General features: G+C 43.1%; 1 protein-coding gene across 1 annotated transcript in view; it reads left to right on the top strand.

The window, feature by feature from the left end:
• The first annotated feature begins 2 nt into the window (after positions 1–2).
• LOC142670726 (uncharacterized) overlaps positions 3–16508 on the top strand; it is a 44716-nt gene continuing 28210 nt past the window's right edge. Inside the window, exons 1-3 of the mRNA XM_075847116.1 lie at positions 3–122; positions 4115–4212; positions 4377–4491. Coding sequence (XP_075703231.1) covers positions 38–122; positions 4115–4212; positions 4377–4491 — 298 coding nt within the window. The 5' untranslated portion in view covers positions 3–37. The remainder of the gene's footprint in view (positions 123–4114; positions 4213–4376; positions 4492–16508) is intronic.

The raw sequence follows: 16508 nt of genomic DNA, 5'->3' as shown, positions 1-16508 counted from the left end.
TCCTATAAGGTGTCAGGATGTCACTGTCTATTTCTCCATGGAGGAGTGGGAGTATCTAGAAGGACACAAGGATCTGTACGAGGAGGTTATGATGGAGAACTACCGGCCGCGCACATCACAAGGTAAGAAGAGACAGATATAAATATATGTTTGGCATTACTGTGGACACAGGCTGGACTAGCGGCCATGTTGAAGCCATGTTGAGAACACCTGCTGTAAATCTGTGATGTGGGGGCCATAACATTACACATCTGTGCACATTTGTGGGGAGGGTAATTCATCACGTGTGTCTTCTCCTTCCAGGGTGGGACTGGCCCACACGTCATGATGTCATCTCATTTAGACCACGCCCACATTTTAACCCCTTCCCGCCACAGCCAGTTTTTCAGATTTTCATTTTTTCCTCCCCACCTTCCAAAAGCCATAACTTTTTTCATTTTTTTGTCGATTGAAGCGGCATAAGGGCATATATTTTGCGGGACAAGTTGTAGTTTTTAATAAAACCATTTTGGGGTACCTGCGAGGTTTTAATCACTTTTTATTCCATTTTGTTATTTATTTATTTTTTAAATAACATTTTATTGAGGTTTTAGAGAGAGGCAATATGTGAGTTACAATATGCATAAGAGCCACACTACATACAATATACGGGTAATTGTTAGAATTCACAATAAGAAGAATCGTATGTACAATTCGTTATCTCAATATTAAACAGACCAAATCATACAAACAGAACATTAAAGAAGTATGAGCATCTTGTTGTATGTTCTCACCACATGCACCCAACGTCAAGGGGGAGGGGGTAGAGATGAAGGCAATAGAGAAGGAGGGAAAAGAAACGCTCAAGGAGAGAGGTCTCCAAGAACATCAGGCCTTGTGGGAATGTTTAGAAAGTATTCCCAAACTAGAATATCAATCAACATTATCCAACACAGAGGGGGGGGGGGGGTCTGCACCCCAGAGGTGTTGAAAGGAGTAATTTTTGCAGAATTCAAACCAGGGTGCCCAGATAATTTGGTACTTGGAATGAGAGTGCTACTCAGGATGCCAAAGCTCCCCCATTCTCACAAGCTGGGCTCCCTTCCTAAGCCAATGGTGGCGCAACCTCGGTCTTCCAATACAACGGTAGTAGAGATTTGGCCTCCGCGAAGAGCTGTAACCATAGCTCCTTGGGGGCCACCCCAGGGAATGTTGGCCACAGGTTTAGGAACACTACACGAGGGGTAATAACAATAGAGGAATGAGTTATGGTGTTGAGGACATTTTGTATCTGGACCAAAAGGGGGAGATTTTCTCACACTCCCACCACAAGTGTAGATATATTCCCGGGTCTTTATGGCACCTCCAACAGTCTGGGGAGATGTTGTTACACATTTTATGCAATACCCAGGGAGTCTTGTACCACCTAGAGGTCAGTTTGTATGAGGATTCTTGCAAATTAATACATCTTTAGGTCCCAAGGGAGTTTCGAAAAACCTCCTTGGTGTCCTCGTCAGAAAAAGTAGTCTTAAGTTCCAACTCCCAAGCTTTAAGAAAGGAGGGCTGTATTGTTGAATTCATCTTAATGAGATTATTATAGTATAGTGTAATAAGCTTCTTAGGTGGTTGTCGAAGGAGGAGGGTTGCTTCCAACCGGGGTAACAGGCGGTCTATTGGTCGCTGCCTAAACGCTCCCAGGTAACACCTTTTGAGGTGAGTGTAAGTGAGAAAATTGACAGACGAGAAACCAGGTTGAGACCGCAATTCAGGGAGGGTAGGAACAGTAGCTTACCTGCAAACGCCGATGCTGCTGCAGAATCAACTGTAGCCTCTGGCGCCGATGTGTCCTCGCTCGTCCGACACGATGCAGGACCTGGGGCAGGAAGTGAGTGATGACACAGCGTGATCTCTCGAGAACACGCTGTGTCTGCACTGCCAGAAGCTGGGCGTTCTGAAGAGAAGTGGATGATACTTCTATACACAACACCCAGCTAGTAAAAGAAGTAAACACGCCCAGATGTAACACACATAATACACGCCCAGTTGGACTTTAGCAAGCCTCATTTGCATAAATACAAAAATGGTCATAACTTGGCCAAAAATGCTCGTTTTAAAAAAATAAAAACGTTACTCTTATCTACATTGCAGCGCCGATCTGCTGCAATAACAGATAGGGGTTGCAAAATCTGGTGACAGAGCCTCTTTAACAAAACCCGTCTTCTCTGGGTCAATCAGGAATGGGAGTGTAATGTCGGGATAGGGAGACAGACAGGTGAGCCCTAATCTACCCGCCACTCAGTTCCTGCTTACTTGCACGGCACGTCCTAGGCGACGGCGTACAACTGGGCAACGGTCCCTACGCTCAATATGTGCACGACAGACAAACAGACAAGGGTACACAGAAGCTAAGGGAAATGGGGCAGTTGTCCACGGCAACACCGTGAGCAACAAGAGTAGTGAACGAGCCGAGTCAAACCAGGAGTGTACGAGGTACCAAATGCAGAGCAGGAGCGTAGTCAGTAAAGCCAGGGTCGATAAGAAGCAGAGGTCAATAGTAATAGCAGGGGCAGCAGAGCCAGGAAACATGAAAGAATCACAGGCAAAGACAAGCAGGAAATGAAGGTATAAATAGACCGAGGGCAGGAGCTAGAACCGTCTGGCCAGGCTGTGATAGGTTCTCCCACTCCTAAGCCTACCAGCCTGAGTGGTAGCAGATCCAGTCACTCTATCAGACCTAGGAGCAGGTGCAGACTGATTAACCACGGGCGCTGTGTCTGGCAGATCCTTTACAGGGAGTAAGGATTGCATCCTGTTAGCTATGATTTTGGCATATAATTTAACATCCACATTCAAAAGTGATATAGGGCGATAACTACCGCATAGCGACGGGTCTTTACCCTCTTTTGGTAATACCGAAATATGTGCTTCGAGCGCTGAAGGAGAGAAATGTTGAGAAGCGTTAAGAGAGTTACATACTCTGAGGCAGAATGTCAGCAGGACGTCTCCAAACTGTTTATAGTATGAGGCTGGAAGGCCGTCAAGACCTGGGTACTTACTAAAGGGCATACTGGAGAGCGCATCACAGATTTCTTTAAGTGTAAAAGGGGATTCTAGTTGGGCTTTTTGCGTAGCAGTTAAGGTACGAAGAGAAAGGGAGTCTAGGAAAGACTCAATTATCTCAGTTCTGTCCGCAAGGTCCTTGGGCGTCTCCCCAGGACATAGGTCATACAGTGTTTGATAGAAGGAGCAAAACTCAGCAACAATGTCATTGGTGTCCTCAAGTACAGCTCCAGTAGGAGACTGGATTTTGGAGATATAGTTCTGCTTTCTTCTCTTTTTAGCTAAGTAAGCCATGAGTTTGCTCCCCTTATCGCCATGCATGTAGTGTTTGTGAGTAGCAGAGGTATATGCCTTTGCCGTGCGCAAATTCAAACATTGTTTGAGTCTTTCTCTGTATAGATAGCGCCACACACACACACCCCCTGTAAAGCGCACCACACAGCCCTCCCCCTCTTGTATGAAGTGCCATACCCCCTTGTATATAATTCCACACAGACCCTACCTTGTATATACTGCCACACAGCACGCCCTTGTATATAGTGCCAAACTGCCCCCCTCTTGTAAATAGTGCCACACAGCCACTCCTCTTGTAAATAGTCCCACATAGCCTTATATTGTACTTACCTTTCCTCTTTCCCGCAACGGACAGAGCGATGCACAGCCTTGCGGGCAGGACCGCTTGCGCAGACCACCGTTATTCAGTGACGTTATCATGCCAGCCTGTGAAGGGGGTTTTCCCAACGCATTATAGGCTGCATTATTTGTATCTGCATCCTGAGGACGCAGATGCAAGTGAATATAGCTGTCGCTAGCGCCGGGTCCGCCCTCCGGTGCTAGCGACACCACCGGCATGATCTGCCACTGCATCCACCCACCGGCCGTGACAGTGCGCGGAATTAGTGTTAGTTTAGTGAGCACAGCCACGCACTTTATAGGGAACAGTGGTGGGGACACAAATACTATAATTAATTTACGCTCTAAAAGTAAACATGTAATTGCAGGTCTTGAGGGAAGTGTCTGATATATAGACAGATATACAATGGTCATGTATTCATTCACTGTGTGTTTGCTACAGATGGATCCAGTAGGAGAAATCCACCAGAGAGATGTCCCAGTCCTCTGTATTCCCAGGACTCTCCAGAGGAAAATCGCAATGTCCCAGAGAATCATCAGGTAGATGAAGCTGAGTCCTATACCAGATCTATATAGGGGGGTGTGGAGCTTTTGGGTCTTGCGATCATAAATGTGGTCATAGATTTTGGTGGTTTCTTATGTTGATGTGTTAGATTCTTCGCACTCTGCTGTATTGTACTGAATTGTTACATATGTGAAATCAGGGGGAAGATCTGACTAATATTAAAGCGGAGGATGAAGCCGAAATAGAGCGGGCGAGGGGCGATCAACCGTGTAAGAGTGAAGTTGAGGAGGAAATTCCAGGAGGTGTTACCACAGGTAAGTAATAATTAATTCATAAAGTGACTTCAGCGAAAAGCTGAACCGAACACTAAAGTTAGTAGAAGATGGATGCGCATAAATGGAGTGGATGGCAGATGAATAGCATGAAAGCAGTTAAAGAGGATCTGTCACTAGTTTATTAATTCCCTATCTCCTAACAGTGTAATGTTTTCTATAGGACACTATCCAATCGTCATACAGCTTCTACCCCTTCCCGGCCCAGCAACACAGTGTGATCATATAGTATACAGCTTCCATTCCCGACTGTATTTAAATGGCAATATCTCCGATTGTGTCACAGCTAGAACTGCAATTCTGGTGTCATATGAAACATTAGAATCTCATCTTTCATATACCACTGTTATAGGTGGTCCACAGCCCGAGATGTGGCTGTTTTAAGTGATCCCCCTACCCTCCAGCTTCATTCTCTCATTCTGTGTGAAGCAGCTTCGTGCTGATAGGACAGCGTCAGAGGCTGTGAGGTAGCTTCACGAAAAGAGAATCGCTGCTGTTGATACCCACTTGCCTAATAAAGGCTCATTTACATATTTAGAAAAAAGCTCATAACTTTTAAAGTAATAAACGCACAATTTTCACTAGCATTGTCAGTGTGACAGTGCCTATTAGATTAGCTAGGAGATAGGGCATTACTAAACTAGTGAGAGAGCCTCTTTAACAGATGAATAGACAGTGGGAAAGAATTAACAGCACTAACTGACCCTATCTGAATACTATCCCACAGCAGGGAAAGACAACACCTTGGCAGCAGATCAAATGCACAGGAAAGGCAAACAAACCAGGGGAACTATTGATACCAAGATACACATAAAAGCCACTTTACAAAAACTAGATCTCTCGGAAGACCAACAGGTCTCACACTTCAAACAAACACATATACATAGACAAGAAAAACATCACCAACTAGAATCTGTAAAGAATTTAGCACATGAGAGAAACAGTATAACCAGTACATGAGTAATCCAGGCCTGAAGTATATACTAGCCCCCAGAAAAGTACTCTGCCCTAATTAACCAGGCAAAGCTAAATGATGACCAAATCCAGACACAGATCAAGGGCATTGTCTAGCAACGCCCAAACATAGAGATAACAGAAATCATTGATTAGCACCAGTCCTGCTGCTAATCGTAACATTACCAAGCCCTTCAAAGAGGGCTGATGATCCCTTAAAGGAACAGTGTCACCACAATTTTTTTTTTCATATCAGTTTAATGTTAGTGTTTTATTAAAAACGTTTTTATTTATTTGTGTTACTTTTTTCTATTTTTTCACTTTTTCTTCCCTATGGGGGCTGCCATTTTTTTTTCCATTTCTGTATGTGTCGATTAACGACACATACAGACATGGAATACGGCAGCCACAGTCCCATAGGGACTGCGAACGGGGCCCGTCCCATCCACTTCTGTGTACGCCGTCTGTGTTTGAACTGCGCATGCGCCGCTCCCACACAGTCCAATTTGAAATGCGCGCCGTCCGGCGCCATTTTCCTGTGATCCGGAAGTCGCGGCCGGACAGTAAGATTACTACTTCCGGTCGCGGCTTCTGGACTTGTGCACTTGGACCAGCGGCAGCAGACGGAGCGGACGGGCCGGAGGGAGCCGCGGCGGCAGGAGCAGGTAAGAGATTTCTATGTATGTTCGTGTTTGTGTGTGTTTACTACTGTATGTAAACCTACTACACTGTGTGTTAGCTCAAAAAATGGCGACACACAGTGTAGGAGGTTAGACCGTTCAATCCCCTCGTTTATCCCGGCACTAGCCAGGATAAAGGAGGGGGGGATTCTCAGAGCTCACTAGAGCGAGTGCTTTTTTTCCAAATTTTGCAGCAAAAAAAAGCTAGAAGAAGGGAGGGGGGATTGTGTGACGATACTAGAGAGAGTGTGTCTACCCCAAATTTGCAGCATAAAGCAATGAGGTTGCTTTACCACATTGACCATGCTGCAATTTTGGGAACTGCTCCCTCTAGTGCCCAGCACATGGAAATGTTATAAATTAGAATCTAATTTATAATATTTCCTGACTTGTGAAACATTTTAAAAATTAAAACAATGTGTAATCACTTAAATAATAATTGTTTAACTAAAAAAATCTATCAGAATGGATGTTTCTAGCTGTTCCCAGGACTTTTCCTCTGGGCCGTTACCCCGTAAATCAACAAGGTAATGGAGTTGTCTGCCACGCCATTCAAAATCAAGGATCCTCTGGACCACAAACTCAGGCTGACAACGGACCAAAACAGGAGGAGTTCTACGGATCGCCCTTCTGAAAGTATACACAGGCCTAAAAAGAGAACAATGAAAAGTCCTGGGCATTCTCATGCTTTGTTGTAAATTCACCATTAAGGAAACTGGATTAATTTGTCTTAAAATCTTAAAACGACCAATAAATCTAGATTCAACTTGCCACATGGTTGTCTTAAACTGATGTTTTTGATGGACAACCACACTCTATTTCCCACTTTGAACTTATGTGGCCTGCGGTGGCGATCAAACTTGCATTTAGCACGAAGGGCAGCTGAGCCCAAAGCCCCATGGACCTTACTCCAGTTTTACTTCAACATCTTAATCCTCAGTCTGAGCAATGGAATGTCAAAACCCGCACTGACGGTAAATGAAGATGCCTATGGGTGAAAACCATAGTTACAGAAAAATGGAGAGACATTAGTGGATGCATGACACAAATTGTTACAAACAAATTGCCCATGGCAAAAACTGGACCCAATCATCATGTAAATCTGAAACAACACCGGAGATAGTGCTCTAATGTCTGGTTCACTATCTGTCTGACCATTGGTCTGTGGATGATAGGTGGCGGAGGACCCAAATCAATACCTACATTTGCACAAAGGCCTTCCAAAATTGAGTCACAAACTGTGAACCCATGTCAGATACAATATTATCAGATACAATATTTTCAGGAATACTATGAAGTCTCACCACTAGTTGAACAAAGTGAGTAGCCAGCTTATCAGCAGAGGACAAGCCAGACAAGGGTATAAAATGGGCCATTTTACTGAACCGGTCTACAACAACCTATTTGGTATCTCTCCCCCCGGATCTGGTCACCTTGAAAATAAAGTCCATGGATATGTGTGTCCATGGTTTCCTGGGAGTTGGCAAAGGTTCTAACTGACCAAAAGGTAATGCTGTAGATGTCTTATTGCGAGCACAGATGTCACATTCCACAGCAAACCTTTCTACATCTCTCCGCATATCTGGCCACCAAACTGATTGAGACATGGTCTTGCACATCTTAGTGATACCTGAAAGACCCGCCAACTTACTGCCATGAATCTCTAAAAGAACAGCAGGTCTAAGGTCACTAGGAAAAAAAAAAGCGTTGGGCGGGTTTCTCTGGAGGTTCCTGAGACTGAGCCTGCAAGAGTAAATCAGAAATATCCTTTGTTGGCCCTGTCACCATTTTATCAGGAGGAATGATGAAAGAAGGTACAGGTGTCTCCACATGTTGCTGTAGAAGACTGCGAGAAAGGGCGTCCGCCTTAAGGTTTTTGGAACGTGGAACTAGATCAATGGAGCAGTCATACTCTCTATGAGGGGGAAGAAGATCAGCAGTTATGTTACAAAACATTCACAAATTCTCTATACTTAACAGGCAGACCCTGGTGACTGCGACTAGAATCGGGGGAAGTAAAACCTCTCCCTGAACAAAACTTTCCCACTGCACTAATTCTCCTGAAGTCTAATCAAACACTGGATTATGGAGGAACAACCAAGGATACCCCAAAATAATTGTATAGGAGGAGAGAGAACTAACAGAAGAGAAATAGTCTCACAGTGGATGCTTCCTTCTGAAAATTTCAGACCAGGAGTACGGCATCTTACCGATCCTTCAGACACACGAGTACCATCCAACGAACAAATGTCGATGGGTTTCTCCAGAGGTGCAGGGATAATCCACAACTTCTTGGCCAAATCAGAATCTAGAAAATCTGCTGCAACATCAGAATAAACAATGGCCTACATAGAAGAGTACATAGGAAGAGAGAATTACAACTCCCAATATGTCTATGCTGCTATTATGGGATATCAGAGGACATTACAGGGAGGAGTATATGAGGAGAGGACCACAACTCCCAGCATATCCAGGCTGTTACGATGAGATATCAGACGACATTACAGGGAGGAGATATGAAGAGAGAACTACAACTCCCAGGCTGTTATGGAATATTAGAGGACATTACAGAGAGATGATATAACGAGAGAACTACAACTCCCAGCATGTCCAGACTGTTATGTGATATCATTACTGGAAGGAGGTATAAGATGAGAGAACTAAAACTCCCAGCATGTCCAGGATATTATTATGGAATATCAGAGGACATTACAGGGAGGAGATATGATGAGAGAACTACAACTCCTAGCATGTCCAGACTCTTAGTTGGTGTTGCAGAAACATGGCTAGACTCTTCTCACGACTGGGCACAGGGTTTTACACTGTTTCGGAAAGACGCCAAATAGGAAAGGCAGTGGGGTATGTCTGTATGTGAGAAGTGATATCAAGGCGGTGGTGTATGTCTGTATGCGAGAAGTAATATGAAGTTGAGTGTGAAAGACAATAGTGGGTGAAGATTGTGAGGAGATTGAAACCTTGTGGGTGGAATTACAAAGGGAGGTAAACACTGAAAAAATTGCTTTTGGTGTAATCTATAGACCCCCCAATATAACTGAGGAGATAGAAGGTCAGCTATATAAACAGATGGAGCGGTTGCACAGGCGGGTACTGTAGTGATAATGGGAGATTTTAATTACTAGGATATTAATTGGTATCATGGTTTGGCTTCAACTGTGATGGGGAGAAATTTCCTCAACCTATTGCAGGAAAATTTTATGGGCCAGTTTGTGGAAGACCCGACTAGAGGTGAAGCTCTGTTGGATCTGGTCATTTCTAATAATGCAGAGCTTGTTGGGAATGTCAATGTTCGTGAAAACCTCTGTAACAGTGACCACAATATAGTTACATTTTACCTATTATTTTAAGAAGGCCAATTTCACCAGCATGAGGGCTACAATTCAGGACATAGACAGGAAACCTCTAATGTCAAATAAAGGTACAAATGATCTATGGGAGATCTTAAAATCCACTTTGTATAATTTATAGTGCAAAATTTATTCCTATAGGTAACAAGTATAAACGACTAAAATTAAACCCCACATGGCTTACACCTTTTGTAAAAAGGGCAATATATGACAAAAAAAAGGGCATTTGAATAATACAAATCTGAGGGTACATCTGTAGCCTTTGTAAAACATAAAGAGCTTAATAAAATCTGCAAAAAAAGTAATAGAATCAGCAAAAAATGCAAAATGAAAGGCAGGTGGCCAATAATAGTAAAACAAATCCCCAAAAATTGTACAAGTATATAAATGCAAAGAATCCAAGGTCTGAACATGTAGGACCCCTAAATAGTGGTAATGGGGAGTTGGTCACAGGGGATCAAGAGAAGGCAGAGTTACTAAATGGGTTCTTTGGCTCTGTATATACAACAGAAGAAAGAGCAGCTTCCGGTGCCAGTGCGGTTTATATATCAGTTGATTTACTGAATTCGCTGAATGTAGATATGGTCCAAGCTAAGTTAAATAAAATAAATGTATACAAGGCCCCGGGACCAGATGGGTTACACCCTAGAGTTCTTAAAGAGCTTAGTTCAGTTATTTCTCTCCCCCTCTTCATAATATTCAGAGATTGTCTAGTGACTGGTATAGTGCCAAGGGACTGGCGCAGGGCAAATGTGGTGCCTATTTTCAAAAAGGACTCTAGGTCTTCCCTGAGTAATTATAGACCAGTAAGTTTAACATTCATCGTGGGGAAAATGTTTGAGGGGCTATTGAGGGACTATATACAGGATTATGTGACAATAAATAGTAGTATAAGTGACAGCCAGTACGGTTTACTAAAGGACAGAAGTTGTCAGACCAACCTGATTTGTTTTTATGAAGAGGTGAGCAGAAGCCTAGACAGAGGGGCCACTGTGGATATAGTGTTTTTGGCCTTTGCAAAGGCATTTGACACTGTCCCCCATAGACGTCTAATGGGTAAATTAAGGCCTATAGGTTTAGAAAGTATAGTTTGTAATTGGATTGAGAATTGGCTTAAGGACCGTATCCAGAGAGTTGTGCTCAATGATTCCTACACTGAATGGTCCCCGGTTATAAGTGGTGTACCCCAGGGTTCAGTGCTGGGACCACTATTATTCAACTTATTTATTAACCACTTCAGGACTGAGCCTGTTTTGGCCTTCAGGACGAAGCCGATTTTTCAAATCTGACGTGTCACTTTATGTGGTAATAACTCTGGAATGCTTTTACCTATGCAAGCGATTCTGAGATTGTTTTCTCGTGACATATTGTACTTTATGTTAGTGAAAAAATTTGGTCGATAAATTCAATATTTAATTGTGAAAACCATCAAAATTTAAATTTTTCGAAATTTAAATCTATCTGCTTGGAAGACAAATAGTATTACCACACAAAATACTTACTAGTTTATATTTTCCATGTCTACTTTATATTTGCATCGTTTTTGGAACCTACTTTTATTTTTCTAGGACGTTACAAGGCTTAGAACTTTAGCAGCAATTTCTCATATTTTCAAGAAAATGTCAAAAGGCTATTTTTTCAGGGACCAGTTCAGTTCTGAAGTTAGTTTAGGGGCCTTATATATTAGAAAGTCTCCATAAATGAACCCATTTTGAAAACTGCACCCCTCAGAGTATTCAAAACAGCATTCAGAAAGTGTTTTAACCCTTTAGGCATTTCAGAGGATTTAAAGCAAACTACAGGTGAAATTTACAGATTTCATTTTTTTTTTTGCCAAAATTCATATGTAATCCATTTTTTTCAGTAACACAGAAGGTTTTTTCCCAAGAAATGCAACTGAATAGTTATTGCCCAGATACTGCACTTTTTAGAAATATCCCACATGTGGCCCTAGTGTGCTAACGGACTGAAGCAAAGGCCTCAGAAGCAAAGGAGCACCTAGAGGATTTTGGGGCCTCCTTTTTTTAGAATATATTTTAGGCACCATGTCAGATTTGAAGAGTTCTTGTGCTGCCGATACAGTAAAAACAGAGAAAAAGTGACCCCATTTTGGAAACTGCACCCCTCAATGAATCTTTCTAGTGGTATAGTTCGCATTTTGACCCCACAGTTGTTTTGAAAAATTTATTTGCATTCGTGTGTGAAGATGAAAACCTACTTTTTTTCTGAAAAAACATAGAAATTTTAGATTTTAAAAAAGAATAAAGGACAAAAAGCAATTTGTAAAGCAATTTCTCCCGATTACGGCAATACCACATATGTGGTAATACACTGCTGTTTGGACCCACAGGCTCAGAATAGAAGGAGCGTCATTTGGATTTTGGAGCGCAGATTTTGCTAGAATAGTTTTTAGTGCCATTTCGCGTTTGCAATGCACTGTGTGGGACCAAAACAGTGTAAACACCCCAAAAGTGACCCCATTTTGAAAACTACGCCCCCTCAATGAATTTTTTTCTAGTGGTGTGATCACTTTTTTAACCCCATAGTTTTTTTGCAGAATCTTGTGGATATCTGGCGTGAAAAAGAACATATGACAAATGCTTCATTTATAGGACAGAATTTTCAGACACAGAGCATGCAAGTGAAGAAAAGCACCTCAACATTTATCAGGATATTTCTTCTGAGTTTAGAAATACCCCCAAATTGGCCCTAATTCTCTGTTGCTGGACATATGGTCAGGGACAGAAAATATTGGAACATCACAAGGATTTTGAGGCCTTATTTTACTTGGATGATTTTTGGGCACATGTCATGTTTGCATAGGCCTAAAAAATTGTGCAGATACTACACCATATTACAAATCCTAGATATTCATCTAGGGGTATAATGGGAATTTTTAGTTTTGTTATGGGGATGTTCACATTTTAAATGGTGAAATGGTTATGGTAAATGGGAGGGACGGCAATTGTAAATGAAAGGGCCGAAAATTATAAATGAAAGGGACAGATGAAAATAAAATTTAGAAATCCAGAGAGGTGGGGTATATCCGGAAGCACTCCTTCATACACAGTCCAGGGTGGGTGGGACAGGTGTTCCACTGGTATGTCGTGTCTTTTCTTATGCCTCTTTTGGCACAGACACGACACCTCTTCTGGGGGTGGCTTTTTTTTGAGGTGGACGGCAATTCACCAGGAAAGTGCTGCCCTGGAACTATCCTGGGGACATCCGTACTTGCAGAGGCAGAACTTTCTCCTACCTCTGCCACATTCCCAAAGAGAAGGGATTTGATTACCTTCTCCTGGTACTCCAGGTATGTCCCCTCCTGACCAGTGCTCCTGTATATTACAAAGGAGTTGTACAATGCCATTTGGATAAAGTACACCGCAAGTTTTTTATACCAAATTTTTGATTTCCGCATGCCATTGTACGGCTTGAGCATCTGGTCAAAAAGGTCCACTCCCCCCATAAATTTGTTATATGCCTGGATGCAGACAGGCCGTGACGTGGTGGTGGGTGTTGCACCACGCACAGGGACAAGAGAGCAGGTGGCATCATGAATGGATGTTAGCATCAACACATCCTTCTTGTCCTTGAATTTCAAAAATAGGACCCCTTCGCCTTGGACCGCCCTGCTCTCCCCACGCTGCAGGGGTTGGCCGAGAAGGGTTTTTGGGAGCGGTCTCTGGTTTTTGCGGACCGTCCCACACGCCACCGTTTTTTGTTCCACCAGGCATTTGAACAGGGGTACACTTGTGTACCAGTTGTCAATATACAAGTGGTACCCCTGATTAAACAGTGGGTGCAGGAGGTCCCAGACAATCCTCCCAGTTGTGGTCAGGACGGGTGGACAGTTTGGGGGTTCAATCTGACTGTCTCTTCCCTCGTATATTTTAAAAGTATGTGTGTAGCCCGACTCCGACTCACACAACTTGTAGATCTTGATGTGATGCCTGGCACGTTTGTTGGGCAAATACTGCCTGAACTTCACCCTTCCCTTCAAATGCACCAGGGACTTGTCAATAGCAATTTCTCTTCCAGGGGTATATGACATGGAAAGCTTTTGGGCCAAATGGGAAATAAGGGGTCTAATTTTATAGAGTCGATCGAAATTTGGGTGATCCTGGGGGGGGGGGGGCACTGGGAATTATCATTGAAGTGCAAAAACTTCTGTATTGCCTCAAAACGAGCCCTGGGCATTGTGGTGCGGTATAAGGGGCAGTGGTAAAAAATATCAGTGGACCAATAGGCCCTCACTGATGGCTTCTTTGTTAGGCCCATATTTAGGACCAATCCCCAGTACTGCAGCATTTCTGTTTTGTCGGTGGGATGCCACCTGTATAGCCTGGCATAAAAACTACCGGGGTTGGCAGTAATAAATTGTTGAGCACAAAGATTAGTTTGCTCTACAATTTTGTCCACAATGCTGTCCGAAAAAAAGAGCTGAAAAAACTCAATTTCAGACACCCCTGCTGCCTGGACTTGGACCCCTGCAGCAGCAGTAAAGTCCGGTACTTGGGGGGTGTAGGAGGTTGGGGGCAACCAATTAGGTGCAGGTGTAACCTGAACACTAACCCTCCTGCGACTGCGAGGAGGTTCCTCAGTGTCACTTGAGGAAGAGGACAACACAAAAGCGGACCCTACATCACTCGCAGTATCTGTGTCCGATGCCAGCATCTCATACGCCTCCTACGCAGAAAATGTTTTGCGGGCCATTTTTTTTTGTGTGTACAGTAAAGGTTTATGTAATCTTGTATACTGTAGAAAGTGTATACAAAAAAATGTAGAATAGAACTTTTTTTTTTTTTTTTTTTACATAAAACGCTAAATACTAACACTAACGTACACTAATATATTTAATTTTTTTTATTGTATGACACTATAACTGACTAACACTAAACTACACTTGCAAAAAGACAATAACTAACTGACAATCACACACTGACTGACGCTAACTGAAGGACGCTAACTGACTGAGACTAACGGACGCTGACGAACAGGCGGTCTGACGATGACTAATGGACGATCTGACGCTAACGGGCGATCTGACACTGATAGGCGGTCTGACATTGACTAAATTGACGTCAACACTGACGCTGAGTAACACTGACTAAATTGACGCTGACTAGATCTGACTAAACTAACACGAGCGATCTGACGCTAACGGGCGATCTGACGTTTACAGGCGGTCTGACGCTGACTAAATTGACGCTGACTAACACTAAATTGACACTAACACTAACTAAATTGACGCTGACTAGATCTGACTAATCTAACACTGGCTAAATTGACGCTGACTAACTGACTAGATCTGACTAAAAAAAAAAGTAACAAAAGAAAAGCTCCCTTATAGACTGGGAGGGGAGGGGGTGATCACAGTTTGGGACTGCGATCATGGCGTTAATGTGGGTTTTAAGTGTTTTTTTTGTTCAACACTCGTTGCACACGACGGCTGCAGGCTCTGATCTCCTCCACTTCCTGACTCCAACAGAGGAGATCAGAGCCTCTGACGTTGATCTCTAACGTGCTAATCTCCAATTGATTAGTCTGTACAGACTAACCAATCGGAGCCTCTCTAACAAGGGACCGCTTCGATTGGTCCCTTGTACTCTACCTGGACACCAGGGCAGGCAGACTACACAGTTAACCGCCTCTGCGGTGTAGCGCCGCGCGGCGGTTAACTTTTAAAGTGCCGACGTAACTGCACGTCAAGGTGCATGAACTTACTTCACAGCTTGTTGTGCAGTTACGTCAAGGTGCGGGAAGGGGTTAATGATATAGAGGATGGGATTAATAGCACTGTTTCTATTTTTGCAGATGACACCAAGCTATGTAATATAGTTCAGACTATGGAAGATGTTTGTGAATTGCAAGCTGATTTGGACACACTAAGTGTTTGGGCATCCACTTGGCAAATTAAGTTTAATGTAGATAAATGTAAAGTTATGCATCTGGGTACCAACAACCTGCATGCATCATATGTCCTAGGGGGAGCTACACTGGGGGAGTCACTTGTTGAGAAGGATCTGGGTGTACTTGTAAATCATAAACTAAATAACAGCATGCAGTGTCAATCAGCTGCTTCAAAGGCCAGCAGGATATTGTCGTGTATTAAAAGAGGCATGGACTCACGGAACAGGGATGTAATATTGCCACTTTACAAAGCATTAGTGCGGCCTCATCTAGAATATGCAGTCCAGTTCTGGGCTCCAGTTCATAGAAAGGATGCCCTGGAGTTGGAAAAAATACAAAGAAGAGCAAAAAAGCTAATTAGGGGCATGGAGAATCTAAGTTATGAGGAAAGACTGAAAGAATTAAACCTTTTTAGCCTTGAAAAGAGATGACTAAGGGAGGACATGATTAACTTATATAAATATATGAATGGCACATACAAAAAATATGGTGAAATCCTGTTCCATGTAAAACCTCCTCAAAAAACAAGGGGGCACTCCCTCCGTCTGGAGAAAAAAGGTTCAACCTGCAGAGACGACAAACCTTCTTTACTGTGAGAACGGTGAATCTATGGAATGGTCACCGCAGAAGCCGTCACAGCAGGGACAGGAGATGGCTTTAAAAAAGGCTTAGATAATTTCCTGTAATGAGAAAATATAAACTCCTGTGTCAATGTGTAGAAATGTTGTTTCATCCCTTCCCTTGGTTGAACTTGATGGACATGTCTTTTTTTTAACCATACAAACTATGTAACTGAATATCAGAGAACATGACAGGGAGCAGGTATAGGAGGAGAGGACTACAACTCCCAGCATGTCTAGGCTGTTATGTGATATTAGTGGACATTACACGGAGGAGGTATAAGAGTAGAGGACTACAACTCCCACCATTCCCCTGGCTCCAGCTTTCACACAATTGCCTAAACCTATAAAAGAAGAAGAAAACGCTGAATCCATCACTTCTCCACATAGCACAGGAGCCCCGCCCCCTCACAGAGCTCCGCCCCTCACCAAGCCCTCACATCATGTGATTGTCACAGGACCTTTATCCA

This window comes from Rhinoderma darwinii (assembly GCF_050947455.1).
Source record: "Rhinoderma darwinii isolate aRhiDar2 chromosome 1 unlocalized genomic scaffold, aRhiDar2.hap1 SUPER_1_unloc_16, whole genome shotgun sequence".
NCBI lineage: Eukaryota > Metazoa > Chordata > Amphibia > Anura > Rhinodermatidae > Rhinoderma > Rhinoderma darwinii.
The sequence above is the reverse complement of the archived record's forward strand: the minus strand, read 5'-3'. Positions and strand labels throughout refer to the sequence as shown.